Here is a 15799-nt window from a genome sequence, read left to right on the forward strand (position 1 = left end):
ATTATATAAACTATAACATTTTTATTAAGACTTGACAGAATAGTTAAACATCAACAGGTACAACCCAGGAATAAAGGGACCAAATAGAGTAAGATTTTGAACATCATACAGAGGTTGATTTACAAAAATACATGTCCAGGATTAGAAAGGGTAGAAACAACATCTCATTTAAATTAAACTAACCTTTGTCCTTTTCGGGTGTAACATGTGCAAATAAACTACTAGCAACGTCATGAAACATTTTAATATTAACATTTATATGGGAAGGCTGTGGGTGCGACAAATTGTAAGCATGTGTGAGCTTGTGGTTTATATGTTTTGCCTTGAATAAATAAAAAAATGACAGTTGGGGATGAGGATTTTTGAAATGAAGTCATGGCAACAAGCATTCAGTATGCAAATAATGCCAGCTGGGTATGTTTGAGTGGGCACATTTTAAGCAGCATGATTAAACTTTTTATGTGACAGGTGAAAATATATTTTCATATGAATTTCATACAGAATAAAACAATTATACATTTTGACCTTTAAGTTCTCCAACATGGAAAGTCCTTGTGAGAACGTAAATAAGCATGTGAGCTTTATTCATTAAAATGGGAAGGCTGCTTGGTGGCAGTTGATGTGCATTCTTTCCTACTGAAACTATTCTTAAGCTAGAAATAAATAAATGTTGCATATATACTTTTTGGAGAAAAATAATGTATTAGTTTTGATGATTGAAAGCACATAAATTCAAAAGAATATTTAAAAAATAACAAATTATTAATGCATTATAATCTTCTGTCTTCACCAGCTCATAAAAGTTTATGTATTTATGTATTGTGTTAGGCCTCTTAATGGCTTACCATAAGTATTTAACACCACGTTTTGATTGCACATAATGCCATTTAGATCAGGTGGAAATTCCAGAACACTGCAAATGAGTGTTCTGTCAGAATAACTTTGCATGGAAGCTTGCCTTCATGATTCAGAGCTGCATTACAAATACGCATTCTGAGCACCAACAAAAACAAAACAAAACAAACAAAAAAAACAAAAAAAATCACTGTATTTTACATGCATGCAGCAAATTATACTGTATTTAGCTTATTTATAAAATGTTTTCGCCAAAATGTTTTTTCGAACATCACTCACAACTGACAGTGACACTTTTTTTTTGCCCTGACCATCACACTCGCACTTTCCCATTAACTGGTCTGTTGAGCACAACAACGCGCATTTTGAAAGCTAGCACTCGATGTCTCTCGAGGTCGCCCGCGCGTAAGCTTGACTGCAACCGAGCCAGGAAAACCGACGGTTGCCATCAACTCCACCTGAAAGTGTTTGGTGACATCATCTCAATCTGTCGCGCTGACGAGCGTTGCTGAACATGTCGTCTCTGCGGGTCGCCCGGTTGACAAAACAAGCCTCTGAAGGCGTGAGCTAATGTGACAGGGAGTGTCTGTTAGAACTGGAAAGCTGTCACACACTGATCTGCCGGACAGCGAAGACATCTTAATGCTAATTGTGTAGCTGCCCTTGGTGCCACATAACGTGACCCGTCACCGATAGACGGGGAATGGGCGTGACATATTAGAGTGGCAGGCCCGTGAACGCACCCGATGGCGTTTGACACCCGGGCGTGGTCCGGCCTCTATTAATACATCGCTTGTGCTTCTTTTTAATGAGCGGGGCATCTTTGCTCATTTCATGTTTTTCTTTCTTGACCTTCACCGGACTTGACGATGAAGTCATCAAGTATGCGCCCAGCACCATCTGATTAGCTGATGGGCGCGATATCACGATCAGTCAGAATGATACATTTATCAAAATAATGGCAAAAAAATATATAATTGATATTTAACATCTACTGTAACCACAGAAATCCACTTTTCAGCCATTTTTCTGATCATTGTCATTGGGCTGTAATGAATGTCATGAATGTTTCCACAAACATTTCACCAAACATTTTGGCAATCATAATTATTTTCCTTTTTAAAAATTGTTGTTTTGTTTTTTGGTATGATCAAAATCTTTGTGTGCTTGGGAACATGCATAAACATGTTTCCATTTACAATGATTTATTATTTTTGCAAAATTCATTTAGTTTTGAGATCAAAAATTGATTTAGATTTTTAGTTTTACTTAGCTTTAAGAGCAGGTTTGCAAGTTTTACTTTAGTTTTCATTCAAAACATTTCTATTTTTATTTTAGTTTACGCCTAGTTTTAGATTGTTAGTTTACAATAATAACCATGTTGGTAATGTCATTAATTCCGTTTATTGATAAAAGTGATTGACAATGACGAATGGTGATGCATAAAGACTCACAAGCGCCCAGCCAAACTCAACACTTAGCAACATTTGCTTTTGGATAACATGGCTAATCGTGCCTTGGGGAAACAACACATTTTTAGGCATTGCACAGATACGTATGCTTGTGGAGAGCAATGAATGGTTGCACACGACCCTGAAGTTGGAATGGTTTTTTGGGACTGTTAGGTTGTTTCCTTAATAAACATGAACAGGCAAGCACATCCAATTTGCGACCAAACAGCATTCTTCATCTGACGGTCTGTTTTTTTTTTGAATCCCGTGTTGGTTTTTCACAGGAACTTTTCTCAAGAACAAAAGTAAGAAGAATTTCAGAAGAGTTCTGTGAATGAGGCCCACTGTGAGCAAATGGAAGAATGCATTTCAAGGGACTACTGACTGACAAATCCACTGAAAAATTTTGGAAAGAAGTGTTTTGTAACAAGCGCTTTATACACTATTAATAACATGAGTCATGAATCATAATTACAGTTTTTTTTCTTGCAGCATTTATACTAAATTTAGTTCTTTATATTTTCTAAAATATGCACAAATTCTTTAGAAATACTCAAAACCAATGATCAGGACTGCATTATTTTGAGACTATTGATAATGTCCTCCAGTGTTTAATCTTTCATATATGACTGAGTAACAGACAAACAACTAAATATAAAAGGTGCCATTGAAACATATAACACTATGAGATACAACCCAGCTATGAGAACACCCAATTACATGGCGAATCCTGTGATTTTATCACCAAGTTACATGATAAAGGTAAATTAGTCTTGTTAAAGGTTTGATCAACAGGCAAATTATATGCTGAAACAGATTTTTTTTTTTTACTAAACAGCACACAAAATGTACTGTTCCGCATTCTGCCGATGGTCTCTCAACTGCAACCAATAAGCCTGAGTCGCAAACATAAAACACAGAATTATAAATGGCTCAGAATGCTTTAGTATCAACGTACTTTAAATCAAAATCTTATTTAATGTTTAAATCATATTCTTCATATTTGTCAGATAAAGGAGAGTAATAGCAACAATAATGAAATGATAAATATTATTGTGAAGTCTTGTTTTCAGTGTTCTTTTTATTAATACAGTTTATCAGTATCTCTCGCTCTCTGTCGCTCTTTTCTATCCTCTCCACCAAGGAGATCAATAAATTAACAATTAAAACAATGAGGTATAAATCGAACAAACAGCTGGACACATCCCTTATGTAGATGGATCATACAGTGAATACATCTTAACACTGACCTGTAAATAAATACCTAGTAATAATAATAATTATAATAATAGTTTAACAAAAAAAAAAAAAACAGCTGCTCTGTCCTGTCAGGTACTGTAGTTATACTCACGCCATAATAATTGTTTAGAAAGAAGTAAATTGGTTGTACACATCATAAAAATATTTTTGTCTTCAAAAGGTATACCTATTTCTATTAATATTGACTGGTAGGATCATGCGGAAAAAAACAAGGCCACTCTTTCATAGAAATGCAAACTCATCTGCACTGCACAGACTCAAGGTTCCATTTCCCCATCACTACTGGATACTTAGCTCTACGTGTACACACCTACATAGGCAAGCAATGCTTTACCTTAATTGAAACCACATTTTATTCCTATTTTGTGAAACGGAATGACAAGGTAAGAGTGCAAAATTCAAAGACTTGCGTGTAAGTGTGAAATAGCGTGTGTGTGTGTGTGTGTGTGTATGTATGGCTGCCATCTAGGTTTATTGAAGGCAAAACCTGTAGGACACATTGATTTGTAAGAAAAAAATCCAGGAAATTTGTTCATTCAGACGTAAATGTCACAGGAAATTTGTGCAAAAATCTGAAAACGATATTGGCTGAAAGTATGATATAAAAGTGGTTAACATGGCCACGTGGATATAAAAGCTGGGTGTATTTTTTCCAAAATTATTTTTAAAAATCCCATTACTTTATTTTTAACTTTGGGAAGGCAAAATATAAACATATCTGAGTAAAATGGCAACTGAAGCCTTTATCTAAAATACGCATATGCCCTCAGCATTCCCTCATATAGATAACATTCATAGAGTATACAAAAACGATCATGAAATTTGAATTTGGCAGTATTTTGTTAACTAGTCCAGTTCCTTTGATCTGAAACATGTACAGCAAACATCACCAAAGGCATGCTACGACTGGAAATTTAATCTGCCACGTATTTGTTTTTAAGTCTCAGTCCATCGCCCTTCATCTTCTTCATCTTCACCCAGTCACCCACCTCCACTCTAAAAGATGGCTTCTCTACCACTGAAACTAGAATGAACATTTCTTTCTTTTTCATTTTTAAAAATGTTTTGTGTGTGTGTGTGTGTGCATGTGTGTGTGTGTGTGTGTTGAGTGAACGACAAACGCAAACACGGACAGGACGACGTCACCACTGTGGTTTGTTAAAGGGTGTGTCCCAGACTCTTGTCTTCACTAACATGGGGTTGGTCGACGCCCCGTCGGCGTCACAGCGAATGAGGAGGAGGAGAGAGGAGGCCGCGCCCTTTATCTGTCGTCCAGCTTGGGCGAGTTGGCGCCCTCGTCGTCCTCGTCCTTGTCGTCCTTCGCCCCCTTCAGCCTCTGACGCGCGAAGTCCTCGAAGATGATGTCATCGTCGCTGGCAGGGAAAAGAGAAAGAGTTAGCATGTGCGAGCGTCGGCTGCTGCACTGCGCCCGATTTGCAATCACTGCCGCGGGGCCGGGCACAGGCCTATTGAGGGGCAGGTGCCCAAAGTGAGAAAAGGGCACACCGACCTAGACAAAATGTTTTTACGACACCCAGGTACGGTACAGATTATATTTCACCAAAATGAAGCACAGAATAAGCCTTAAAATTAATGGCAGTGACAAAAATTATACATTTCAAAAATTTTAATTAGAGGGGCATATCGAGGACTTGGGACAAAAGGGCCCCCAAGGTACTCGGGCTAAAAGACCCACCTCACAACCCCCCCCCCCCCCCCCCCCCCCCCCCCTTGTTTTGTTCCTGCTCTGCTCCTAACACTATTAGTCATTCTGTATTATGTGTTATTATTTCAATGACAAAGGGCCCTGAGTACTCCAGAACACATCAGAAGACAGGAAGCAGAATTCAAGACAGAAAGCAAAACATTATGATATCGCTTTACCGGGGTGTAGCATGCACATGCATTATATCGCAAGGCAGACGCACTTTAAAAAAGGAGGAACAGGCGAGATGGAGCGGAAGCTTCGCATAAATTATTCACGCTTGCATGTATTTGCATTTGATGGGCATGCTAGGGGGCGGGTGGGGCTCAGGAAAAAGAACGTCAAACAGAAACGTGGCATCGCTGGCACACGCAGCGTGGGGCGGGACTCCGAGCAGCGTGCTTACTTTGTATCAAACTCTATGAGATTCGTGTCGAGGGGTGCGTCGGTTTCTGGAGCTGAGACAGAAAGGAGACAATATTCCACAAAATGACATTTCACCATCATATTTACATATTTTTCAGGGAGAGGGAAATTCATGCGCAAAGTACTTTAAGACTTTAATGTTCTTAATGATTCATGCATACATACACACACAAACAGACACACACACACACACACATGCACACACACACACACATACAAATGCTGGAATACAATGCTGGTAATTTTCTTCTGTAATTTTTTATGCCAGTTAAATATAACTTCTAAGAGCAGGCAGTAATATGACATGCTTAATCAGGAAAAGCTGTGCTAATCTTTTAATCTTTCATATCAAGTAATGTACACATTTAATTTCAGACATATGGATATATTTCTTTGGAAAAACATATTAAAATAAAATATGGGTTTTATAGTAACAAAATAAAATAGGATATACCGTCTCTGTAACAGGATTCCTCAATCGGTTTTGGATGCATTAATGTGAAAGGCAGCTCAACAGCAACATCACTAAAAATGAAAGAGAGGAACAGATCCAATCAAAACAATTTTTGGTCAAGCTTCTTTCATAGTGCACAATCAAGAAAGACAAATATAATAAGCACTAGTCCCAACATGCATAAACAAAATAATTTCATCTTAATCCTAAACTAGCACAAAAAAGGACAGAAATTATTCCGCTTGGTTGAGTAGACTGTTACGGTAGTAATGTGTATATTAGAATCTACCTCTAGGCTATGACACTAAGTTAGATGTAATCTCAGCAACATGCTTTTCCAACCCAAGAATTCCCCCTCCATATCATGCAAAATAAATATAAATTAAATATGCAATCAAACTCTGTTTACGCACCAGTGCTGTAAAAAAAACTCTAAAAACTAAACTTCAGAAGCATGCATTGTGAACAATATGCATTATAGTTGTTGGCAACCAGATTTTGTAGCCTTTTTTCACAGTTGGAATTCTCTAGAGCATTTGTCTTTTTTCCAGTTATGTGGAACTTATGTGGCTGCAGTTAACTGGAGATTATCATCATCATCTCAGTTAAAATAGTAATCGTTATATGGATGACTCAGATACTACAATAGGAATATTGTTATTGAGTGCTCAGCAAGAAGCTTCATGAGTTCATTGGTATTTTAAGGAATTGAACTATTTGATTGGCTATGCTCAGAATATGTTTGACTGGGGTGAACTTGTTCTGTCGCAAAAAATTTCAAAAATGTCACATGCCCTCTTTAAGAGACACGATGCTTTATATGCAAGTAGTACTAGTTTGGAAACAAAACTACTAATTATCAAGGTAACTAACACTAGCTAGTCGTTTAGATCATGTCAACAAGCTGCAGAATGCACAAACGTTTCATTTATGACAAATTCAGTTAGCTAATTTTGTACGCATTTTGAAAATGGGAGCTAGCTCCATGTTAAACTGTGTGCAATTTTAGTGATAGTTCAGACACACAGTATACCTGCAAGCTCCTTTACCAGCTAGCAGCCAATCTCTTTCCCTCAAGAATACTTCCTTCATGAACCATTAACCAATCAAAACTGTTCAGGTTTCCTTGAAACACTAATCAGCACTTCATGAGGTGGCTGTACTGCCACCATACTGCTGGAGGACTAAAATACAGCCCATAAAACACAAGCTGACAACGCTGGGCACAATTATATCCAGCTCAACCTTTAATCCCTATTAAGATTATTATTGCATATTGTGTGCTGTAATATCCCCAGAACATGCATTTGAAGACCAGGGAAAGTGACCAGCTGGATTTTCTGTAATAAGCACAACCACTACTTGGATTTCATGTTTTCATGAAACCTGAGGTTACCTTTAAAACTGGTATTACAAACTATTTCACTGCTATCTGTAATATTCATAGTCTGAGATTAGTGACATGCAACATGTGGTAACACAAAACAAAAATCTAAAGGTTACCTCGAAGCAAGGTCCCCCAAGAGTCTGAAATCATTGAAACATTTAATGTATTACTTAAAATATAAATATCTATATACTTTGCAAAGCCATTAACAAAGCCATTAGCTGGAATTAGAGTTTTCTATAAAAAAATGTTTAAGACCTTTAAACGAAGGTACACTTACTTATTTATTTGTTGACAAGTTAAGGACAATATATGATGTCCAATGATAATAAGACTAGATTTTTAGATTTAGGTTTTAATTGGCCAATATATACCTAATACGTCCAAGACCAACACAATACATCAGTTTGAAATATGGCATATGTATGCAAAACAATATCCATGTCCTGTAAATTGTGACAAGAAAATTAGAATTGGAAGATCAGCCATTTTAAACTAGACTTGAAAAGAGTTATATATAAAAAGCCATTGATACTTTATTAATATCAACATGAATGTTCTTACTGTAAAATGTTTTGGTCAGTCCCAGAAGTCTGCATTTTCTCTTTAGTCTGGTGGACGTGTGTGTATTGCTGACATGATGGTTGATGGCTAGTGTTTACCAGTGCTTGTTTTGAAGGCTATGTGATTGGCAAAATTAAAAATTGGCATGGCTATGTGACTGGCATACTCAACTCAATGCCCCATTCTAGCAGCCCCCCACAGAAACAGCCAGCATCAAAGTGGGTTACCCATAGTGCCGTGTTATTTCAGTCTCTGACCTCCTGGGTTATTTCAGTCTCTGACAGGTTGACAGATTTGATGATGCAAGTTGGTGGTGGATGTGCAGAAAAGTCAACCTCACACGGATGAGTCCGGAATCATGAAAGCCCTTCTTCACCTTCCGATATTAAGATATTTTCCCACCAACTGACTTTTTGAAATTAAAATGACTTTGTGCTCCTCTGAATATCAACAGAAAATGTAAAATAGCTTCTAGCTTGTCATAAATATAAATTGTAATGTTTAGAACAGTAACATAACAACACATTTCTCATTTCATTTTTCATTCATTTTGATTTACTATGTATGTAACTTATTCACAATGGTTCAAGTGATAGTTTAAAGTATATCACATTCTGATGCTGCTTTGAAAATCATGACTTTTAGGAAAGTAAAACATGGATGTATGCTACATCACAGCTGAAGAAAAAAAAAAAAGAATTCTTCCTGATTTGTCCTGTCTTGCGTTATTGCAAAGAGGCGAGAATTTAGGCAGTTGGTTTCATGAACAGATTCATCAACACAGAGTTCAAGCTTTTGACCCTGCTCCACTGCTCATATATATTCTGGGTTGCTGTCAACTACACTATGAAGTGATTCAGCCTTAATCCTAGCTAATATTTTGATGTATAATATACACATTGAAAGCGTTTGAGGAGAAATACATAGAACCAATAAAGTGGCTATACAACACGCCACCACTGGAGGCTAACATGCACCACTGGTGCTTCCTACATCAGCTGTCCAATAACAGGAGCAGAGTAGGGTTCCGACCTTATGAAGTGCCTGAGGGAAGTCTGGGGAAAGTTTGTGACAGACTCTGCTTTACTAAGGAATTTTAATACATGTTTATTTGGTTGGTTCAAAGGTAATTAAGTTAGTAAGGATTTCATTTTGTTACTGTTTATATTTTAAAAGAAGTAAGGGTCTGGAAAATGTACTGCGCGTTTTGCAAGAAAGCTCATATTTCTGGCCAAATGTTTTTTGTGTGTTCTATTTATCACAAAAATATTGTTACATTGTACAGTAGCTGTGACCCTTGATTTTTAATATCTTTACAAATATCTACTAAGAGTCCTTTGCATGACATCAATGGCTTTTTGTATTCTATTTTAAAATGTCTGGTTTAAAATGGCTGCTCTTATGCTTACAATTTCATTAACATTTTTAAAATGCATACCCGCCCCGTGACACGACCAGCTTCACTTTTACTTTGTAAGAGACGATAATGCCCAGGATCTCCTTGTTGGCTCCCTCTCTTAATCTGTCAAAAGAACAGTGAAAGTTCCACATTTCAGGTTGCGAAAGGTCACCACCTCATTCTTTAACATGCTTCTAGAACACAACACTTTATTTTCCATAGCATTGTCTGAGGTCGAAGGTCAGCAACGGAACATTGGAATACTCACAGTGTACTGGACGCCAGGTTTGTGTCCTCGTGCTTGAGTTTTCCATCCAAGGCCAAACCTCGCTTCTCTCGATTGTTGGCCAGGAAAGGAGTGAGGGTGTATACTTTGCAAAATGTGGCACTTGGAGCAACTACATCACTACGAAATAAATATATTTTTATAAATGTTTTATTTTAAAAAATCAAATGTGGCAAAGAAAAGATAATTTAGGTAAAATGTAATAAACACAGTGACTAATCATCAACCATATTTTGGCATTCTCATATTTTGCAGTTATATATTTTTAGTTAAAACAAATAAAGCATAACAACACACAAAAACACCTTATCATTTGAATAAATTGTCTTAAACTTATATAGGATTCACAAGCCAATTACATGTGCTAAATATGAACTGCTATTGGCGTTGTCAGTTGACACACTGAAGACTTACTCAGACTCCTCGGTCGCAACAGGGCACTTGTACTGCGCAGTGTTAAAAAGGCAAATGTCCGCGTACTGCCGCACTGTATGGACACACACAGTATAGCTTTTCTGTTTCAAAATATTACACGAGGAGCGTATGAAAATGTCTGACAGCCAAGCCGAATAAATCACCTGAGATTTTCATCTTTTTCACGGTCTTGTTTGTGTTGTTGGTGACATGAACGTTCACGTTGATTGGTTCTCCGTGGTAGTAAATCTGGAAGGCGAGGCGCGCAATAAATTGCACTCAATCGATAATAACATTTCGAACACATTACCGCAGCACGCACAACAATGTTAATATTAAATATATCAAGAAAAGTAATAAAACTGCTTATTGCAAAACTGGTTTCCTTCTAGTTATTACAAAACAAATGCATGTGCAGTGTATTAAGATCATATCTAAAAATGAAATATAATATATAAATATAAATGCAATACCATAGATACAAACACTTGTATTCCATTGTATTCATAGCAGGTTGGGGGTGGTATGGTTTGCACTGAGGTTTTCCTTGAACGGTTGCCATTGATCCTAGAGCACAACCGGGCAAGGTGCCTCGAATATTCTTTGAACATTTCTGCCTTTGAATTGTATCTATTACCTTCTGTTCTTTTTCCAGCAACCATTTTGAGAACAATGTATAAAACAAATTAGGTTATCATTATTACTTTTCTGCGTGTTGTCACCCGGTTATAGGTGTGTGGGCCCATTGAGGTTAGTATCACCTCACTTAGTGATTTAATCCCACAGCCATTCTGTTTGTGTCTCTAAAGTGAGATTTTTCTTAGGGGCCAGTGCAGAGAGAGACATGCAGGTTTATGATGATCATATTGGCTCAGACTGTCACCTCTTTGTCCAATGAGGCCTCCAGATGCAGGGGTTTGTCCGACATGAGGAACTGTCGCGTGGTCTCGGCCATTGGCTGCGGTCCGGGTTTCTCTGGGGCGTACTGCACTTTCCTAATTACCAGCCGCACTGAATTTCTGAGTGGCATAAACAGAGACGAGTCGAGCCAAATCACCCCAGAGTGCAGACGTGCAGTTTATTACAGTTTACAGTTTATTACTATAGCTCCCTGCTTGACAGCACACCTCTTTAAAATGCTGCACTTCTGAATCCTCACTATACAGTGGTTCTGAACTGGGATGTACAAAAGCACCAGAACTGCATGTGAGCAGTATTTTTTATGTATTCAATGTATTAGTATTGTGAATGAATCAGATTCTGTATACATTATATGGTATCCCTTCATATGGACCCATACAGAAGTAAGATAAAGTATTATTATTATTATTATTATTATTATTATTATTATTGTTGTTGTTATAAATTATTTATTATCTGCCGATATTGAATCACATTCAATTATAACCCTTTTGCAAAACAAACAGCAGAGAAATTATGCAATGTTAAGTAGAACCACTTATTAACACAATAAAACAACCTACTGGACAAAAGTACCGGCTTTATCCTGTCAACGACAAGAGGTTTGGCATATTCTGTTCAACAGGCACATATACTTAACTGTGATATTGACAATGAAATCAGTACTGTGAGAGCCCATTTATAAGGCCAGCCAAACTAATACAGCACCTACTCACATGGAAGACAGTGATGAACGCTCCTATTGTTTCTCAGTTTGAAGTGCATTGTTTATTATGGCGATCAAATCTGAATTATTGCTCAGCTACGCAACAGAACAGCAAAAAGAAGTACCAGAGGCCTATACAGATTTGTTGTCCCCACCATTTGAACATTGACACACTAACAAGATTAACGAAAGAGCATCACAGTACAGCAGACCTTTTGTGAATTTTCTCTTCAACATTCTCAGCGCAAAAAGCCTTCACTTCGAAGTCAACACCGCAGGCCTGAACAAAGGAAAAAGCAGAGCGCATATGCTGTGATCAAATGACTTTTGCCTTTTTAGTAATGAGGTGCATCACAGTTTGTAAAACAAATTAGGAATGTGACGGAATACCGGCACTACAGTTGCAACGTATACCACACTATCTCAATGAGTGGACTGCCAAAACGTCATGGCTAGCACCAATAACACACCTATGGAGGATTGTACATTTAAAACAGAATGTATAGCTAAATTAGAAATAAATAAATAAATACATTTTAAAAACTGTGTTTGGATTGATAGGTTAATGCATACATTTAAGAGTGTGTGAAACTGTGAAAATCTCAGAGGGGGAGGAGGGGGGTTTCGGGGGGGGGGGGGGGGGGGGGGGCGGTTGGGCTATGCTCCCCCAGCCTCCCCCATGATTTGACCCCTGATCATTCATATTACCTTGCCAGTGTCCTCTGGTCCTGGCTGTAAGGTAACTGAACAAGGAAGATTGGGGGGAATCTGAGGAAAGATCAAGGTAGAATACTGAAAAGATTCACGTAACACTTTGTCCAGAATACCTTTAAATTTAGACATTCGAGTGATTAAATGTTCTACATATATATTAACTTTGGTCAATTTCTGTCTTCCACAATGGAAAACTTTTAATTTATGTATAACTAAATTCAATGATACGTTTTTTCATTTATTTATGTTTTTAAATAAATGTTTATTATGTTTTTTATATATTTCATTGTCATAACATGATTACTTAATTACTCAATTGATCAATCAATCAATCAGCCTTTATTTATAATTATTCAATTATATCGATTAATTAAAAAATATCTGTGTTAGTTAAACAGGGAAGCTAAACATGCCTGCGAACAATATTAAGAAAAACAAAATTTTACTTCAAAGGTGAAAGGGTATGCATGCTCCCCAAGCTTTTTAATCAGGCGCTCTTGAAGACGGGTCAAGGGCTTTTTTTCTTCAGGCACTGGTGGGAAGGCCTGGATGTTGGCCACAAAGAGGTCCTTCCGAAATGTCAGGCCCAAAACGTCCAGGTCTTCTCGTCCATACCGGAAGGCGCAAGTCAGTGTCACAAAAACTGAGGGTGAAAGACACACATAAGAGTAGATTCAGTTCAGTTTTGAACAACCCAATAACTTGAACTTTAACATTATTAAAATACACTTCTGTGAGTGTGCGGGGGAATGTGGGGGCGGTGTTGAAAAATTGACTTTGAAGAATATACTATCTTATAATTGTGCCAGTAGGAGCTGTGTTTAAACTTTTTGGTAATCCATCTCTTTTTCTTTGAAGTTTCCTTTTTATTTTTGGTTTCATAGAAGTGTTGAAGTGATGTGAAACAGCCTTTGGCTGGAACTTAATTACTGTGCCTTTTCAATATTTTATGACTCGCATAAAACATCCATTATATGATTTTTGGGCAGCGTATGAAAGCAGTAGATTTGTAAATGTAACAGTAGATTATTCGCCTGAATTATTAGATTACCACTTGCCACATATTTCAAATAACATAATTTGGCGACGGAAATACTCTGTATTCCATTTCAGAAATATGAGATTGAACAAAGAAAATGTTGGCTCAAATCTAAAACTTTTCCCCTCACCTTTTCTTTCCTTCAAATACTCTGGATCAATCAATACCACACCATCTGGAAGGCAAAGAATGAATGGGTTACATTTCCAGACCTTTATTTTTTCTAGAATATGATTCCGTTGATTCATTTTGGCACTTAGACCTCTATGCAGCTAGGCTGCAGTGCATGCTGCACTTACGATAATGGAAATGAATGTAAGAAAGATTTACAACTATATGCTTCAGGCAGAACATTTTGATTTCGCTTTTTATATTATCCTGTATTTACAAACATAATATTCTCAAATACAAAACAATTTTCTTAGAAGCAAGGGTAAAGCCAAATTGTTTGTCATACAATTTTAACAACTCCCTAAAAGACCATGTGCAGGCAATAATACTAATGATTCACATTTTACATCACACTGCGATACAAAAAAAAGATCACATTCTAGAAGAATGGCTTTAAAGGGACAGATCACTTTCTGAATGTTTTTTAAAATATTATTTGAGTTTTAGTGCATGTTTTCACTTGGCTCATTTTGTGTGCAGAGAAGAATATTTGAGATATTTATAGGTTTCTGTTGACGTGTAATACAATGGCCTGTACAAGGAACTCTTGGTGGTCTTCAGCAAGAAAATACACTTCAAATAAGTGTGTACAGTGGCATTAAGCTTCCAGATGTTATACATGATATGTATACTACCAACTATTCTTTAAATTTAACGTTTTTCTTTTTACACAAACTGAGAAGAAAATAATTACCAGCACAGTATTAAAACTAATATTTGTTTTCAATTGGGAATACATGCTATAAACCTTATCTTTTCATATGTGTGACCACTGTAGGCTTTGTGTACATGCTGCTTTTGTTGAGTTACTTGAAACAAGAACCCACAAATTCCCCAACAGCAGCCATTGTTTAGCTAGTAGGTCCTCAGAAACTATTTCAAATATCTTTCATTGCACATAAAAAACTGTGTGGACCAATAAAAAACATACACTAAAACTGAAATGATATTCGAAAAACCCAGACAGTAAACCATCACTTTAATGTGTCACATGTTAAGAGATTTGCTTTGCTAAAATGTTATCTATGAATACTATTTTCACACAAAAATGAGTGTCAACAACTCCAGGCAAGTTTCATCGCCTACGCTCAATGTTAATAGTAAGACGTGTATGGTCATTGTCTGATTGTAGAGTCGCCAGCTTACCAACAGGTTCCACGAGGTCCACATGGTCAACAAAGTCTCTCTTCCCGAGATAGACGGTAAGCTGTTGAAATAAATGTCACTGCACAGGTTAGAGACCAAACAATACCAATCAGAAAATAGAAATAATAAACCTCTGCAACATGGCTGCTGTACAAAAAATAATCTAAGGAAATCCCACAGAAATTAGGTAAACATAATATATAACATAGTAAGGATCAGATTTGGCCTGTGCACACAGTAGTTTGAGTAAAGCTTTCTTATTGCCCATCTCACTGAGATAGCCCATCTGACTGGGAAGTTATATTGTGTTGTTGTAGTGGCACAGGCTCATCAGAGATGCACAGCTTGTGGAACAAATTGTTATGAAGACATATTTTGCGTAATCAGTGTAGGAGTTTGGCTTTCAGAGCATATTATGGCTCGGTTCACCAGTGAGCTACAGTTAAACAAAACTGAAGTATCCTGTTAGCTTCAGTTTTAAAAAAAAGGATAGCAGAAAGAAAGTGAAATTAAGTGACTTATCTCCATGCATCAGCAGTGCTATCTCACACTACACTTCCCACAATTCCACCGGTCACTCCACTCTTTCATCAAAGGAGCCTTGGCAGGCTGGCTAAACTGATCTGACTGCAAAAATGAAATGACTAGAGATGACTCATAGCAACCATTTCATATTCTCCACACGGTTGCTCCGTCCTGAAGGAGTAACACTTAATACTACCCTTGTTACTGAACGATATTTCAGCTCGCAGTCATGGAAACTATGGCTCATATAAATGAGGCTGTTCAAGGCTATGCTGTTTCAAGCTTCTCAATGCGCAGATTTTGCTTTGATCGCTAAGTCTCTGCCTTCAGAGAGGACAGATCCTAATCCCAGGTGTCTGTTGAGCCGTTGCTGGTC

At 37.3% G+C, this 15799-nt stretch overlaps 1 protein-coding gene across 2 annotated transcripts in view; it reads right to left on the minus strand.

Annotated features, from left to right (window-relative positions):
- Positions 1-4: 4 nt before the first annotated feature.
- The window catches only part of LOC118236260 (beta-arrestin-1), a 37720-nt gene continuing 21925 nt past the window's right edge, over positions 5-15799 (minus strand). The window contains exons 3-16 of one of the 2 annotated variants that reach the window (XM_035434476.1): positions 14899-14959; positions 13712-13756; positions 12989-13185; positions 12537-12596; positions 12041-12108; positions 11085-11220; positions 10366-10450; positions 10202-10274; positions 9770-9907; positions 9541-9624; positions 7655-7678; positions 6152-6222; positions 5678-5729; positions 5-4939 (exon numbers count right to left, since the gene is read on the minus strand). In XM_035434476.1, the coding sequence (XP_035290367.1) occupies positions 4828-4939; positions 5678-5729; positions 6152-6222; positions 7655-7678; positions 9541-9624; positions 9770-9907; positions 10202-10274; positions 10366-10450; positions 11085-11220; positions 12041-12108; positions 12537-12596; positions 12989-13185; positions 13712-13756; positions 14899-14959 (1206 nt within the window). In that variant the 3' untranslated portion in view covers positions 5-4827. The remainder of the gene's footprint in view (positions 4940-5677; positions 5730-6151; positions 6223-7654; positions 7679-9540; positions 9625-9769; positions 9908-10201; positions 10275-10365; positions 10451-11084; positions 11221-12040; positions 12109-12536; positions 12597-12988; positions 13186-13711; positions 13757-14898; positions 14960-15799) is intronic. The other variant, XM_035434477.1, reaches the window with a different exon arrangement.

Source organism: Anguilla anguilla, chromosome 9 (genome assembly GCF_013347855.1).
Source record: "Anguilla anguilla isolate fAngAng1 chromosome 9, fAngAng1.pri, whole genome shotgun sequence".
Lineage (NCBI taxonomy): Eukaryota > Metazoa > Chordata > Actinopteri > Anguilliformes > Anguillidae > Anguilla > Anguilla anguilla.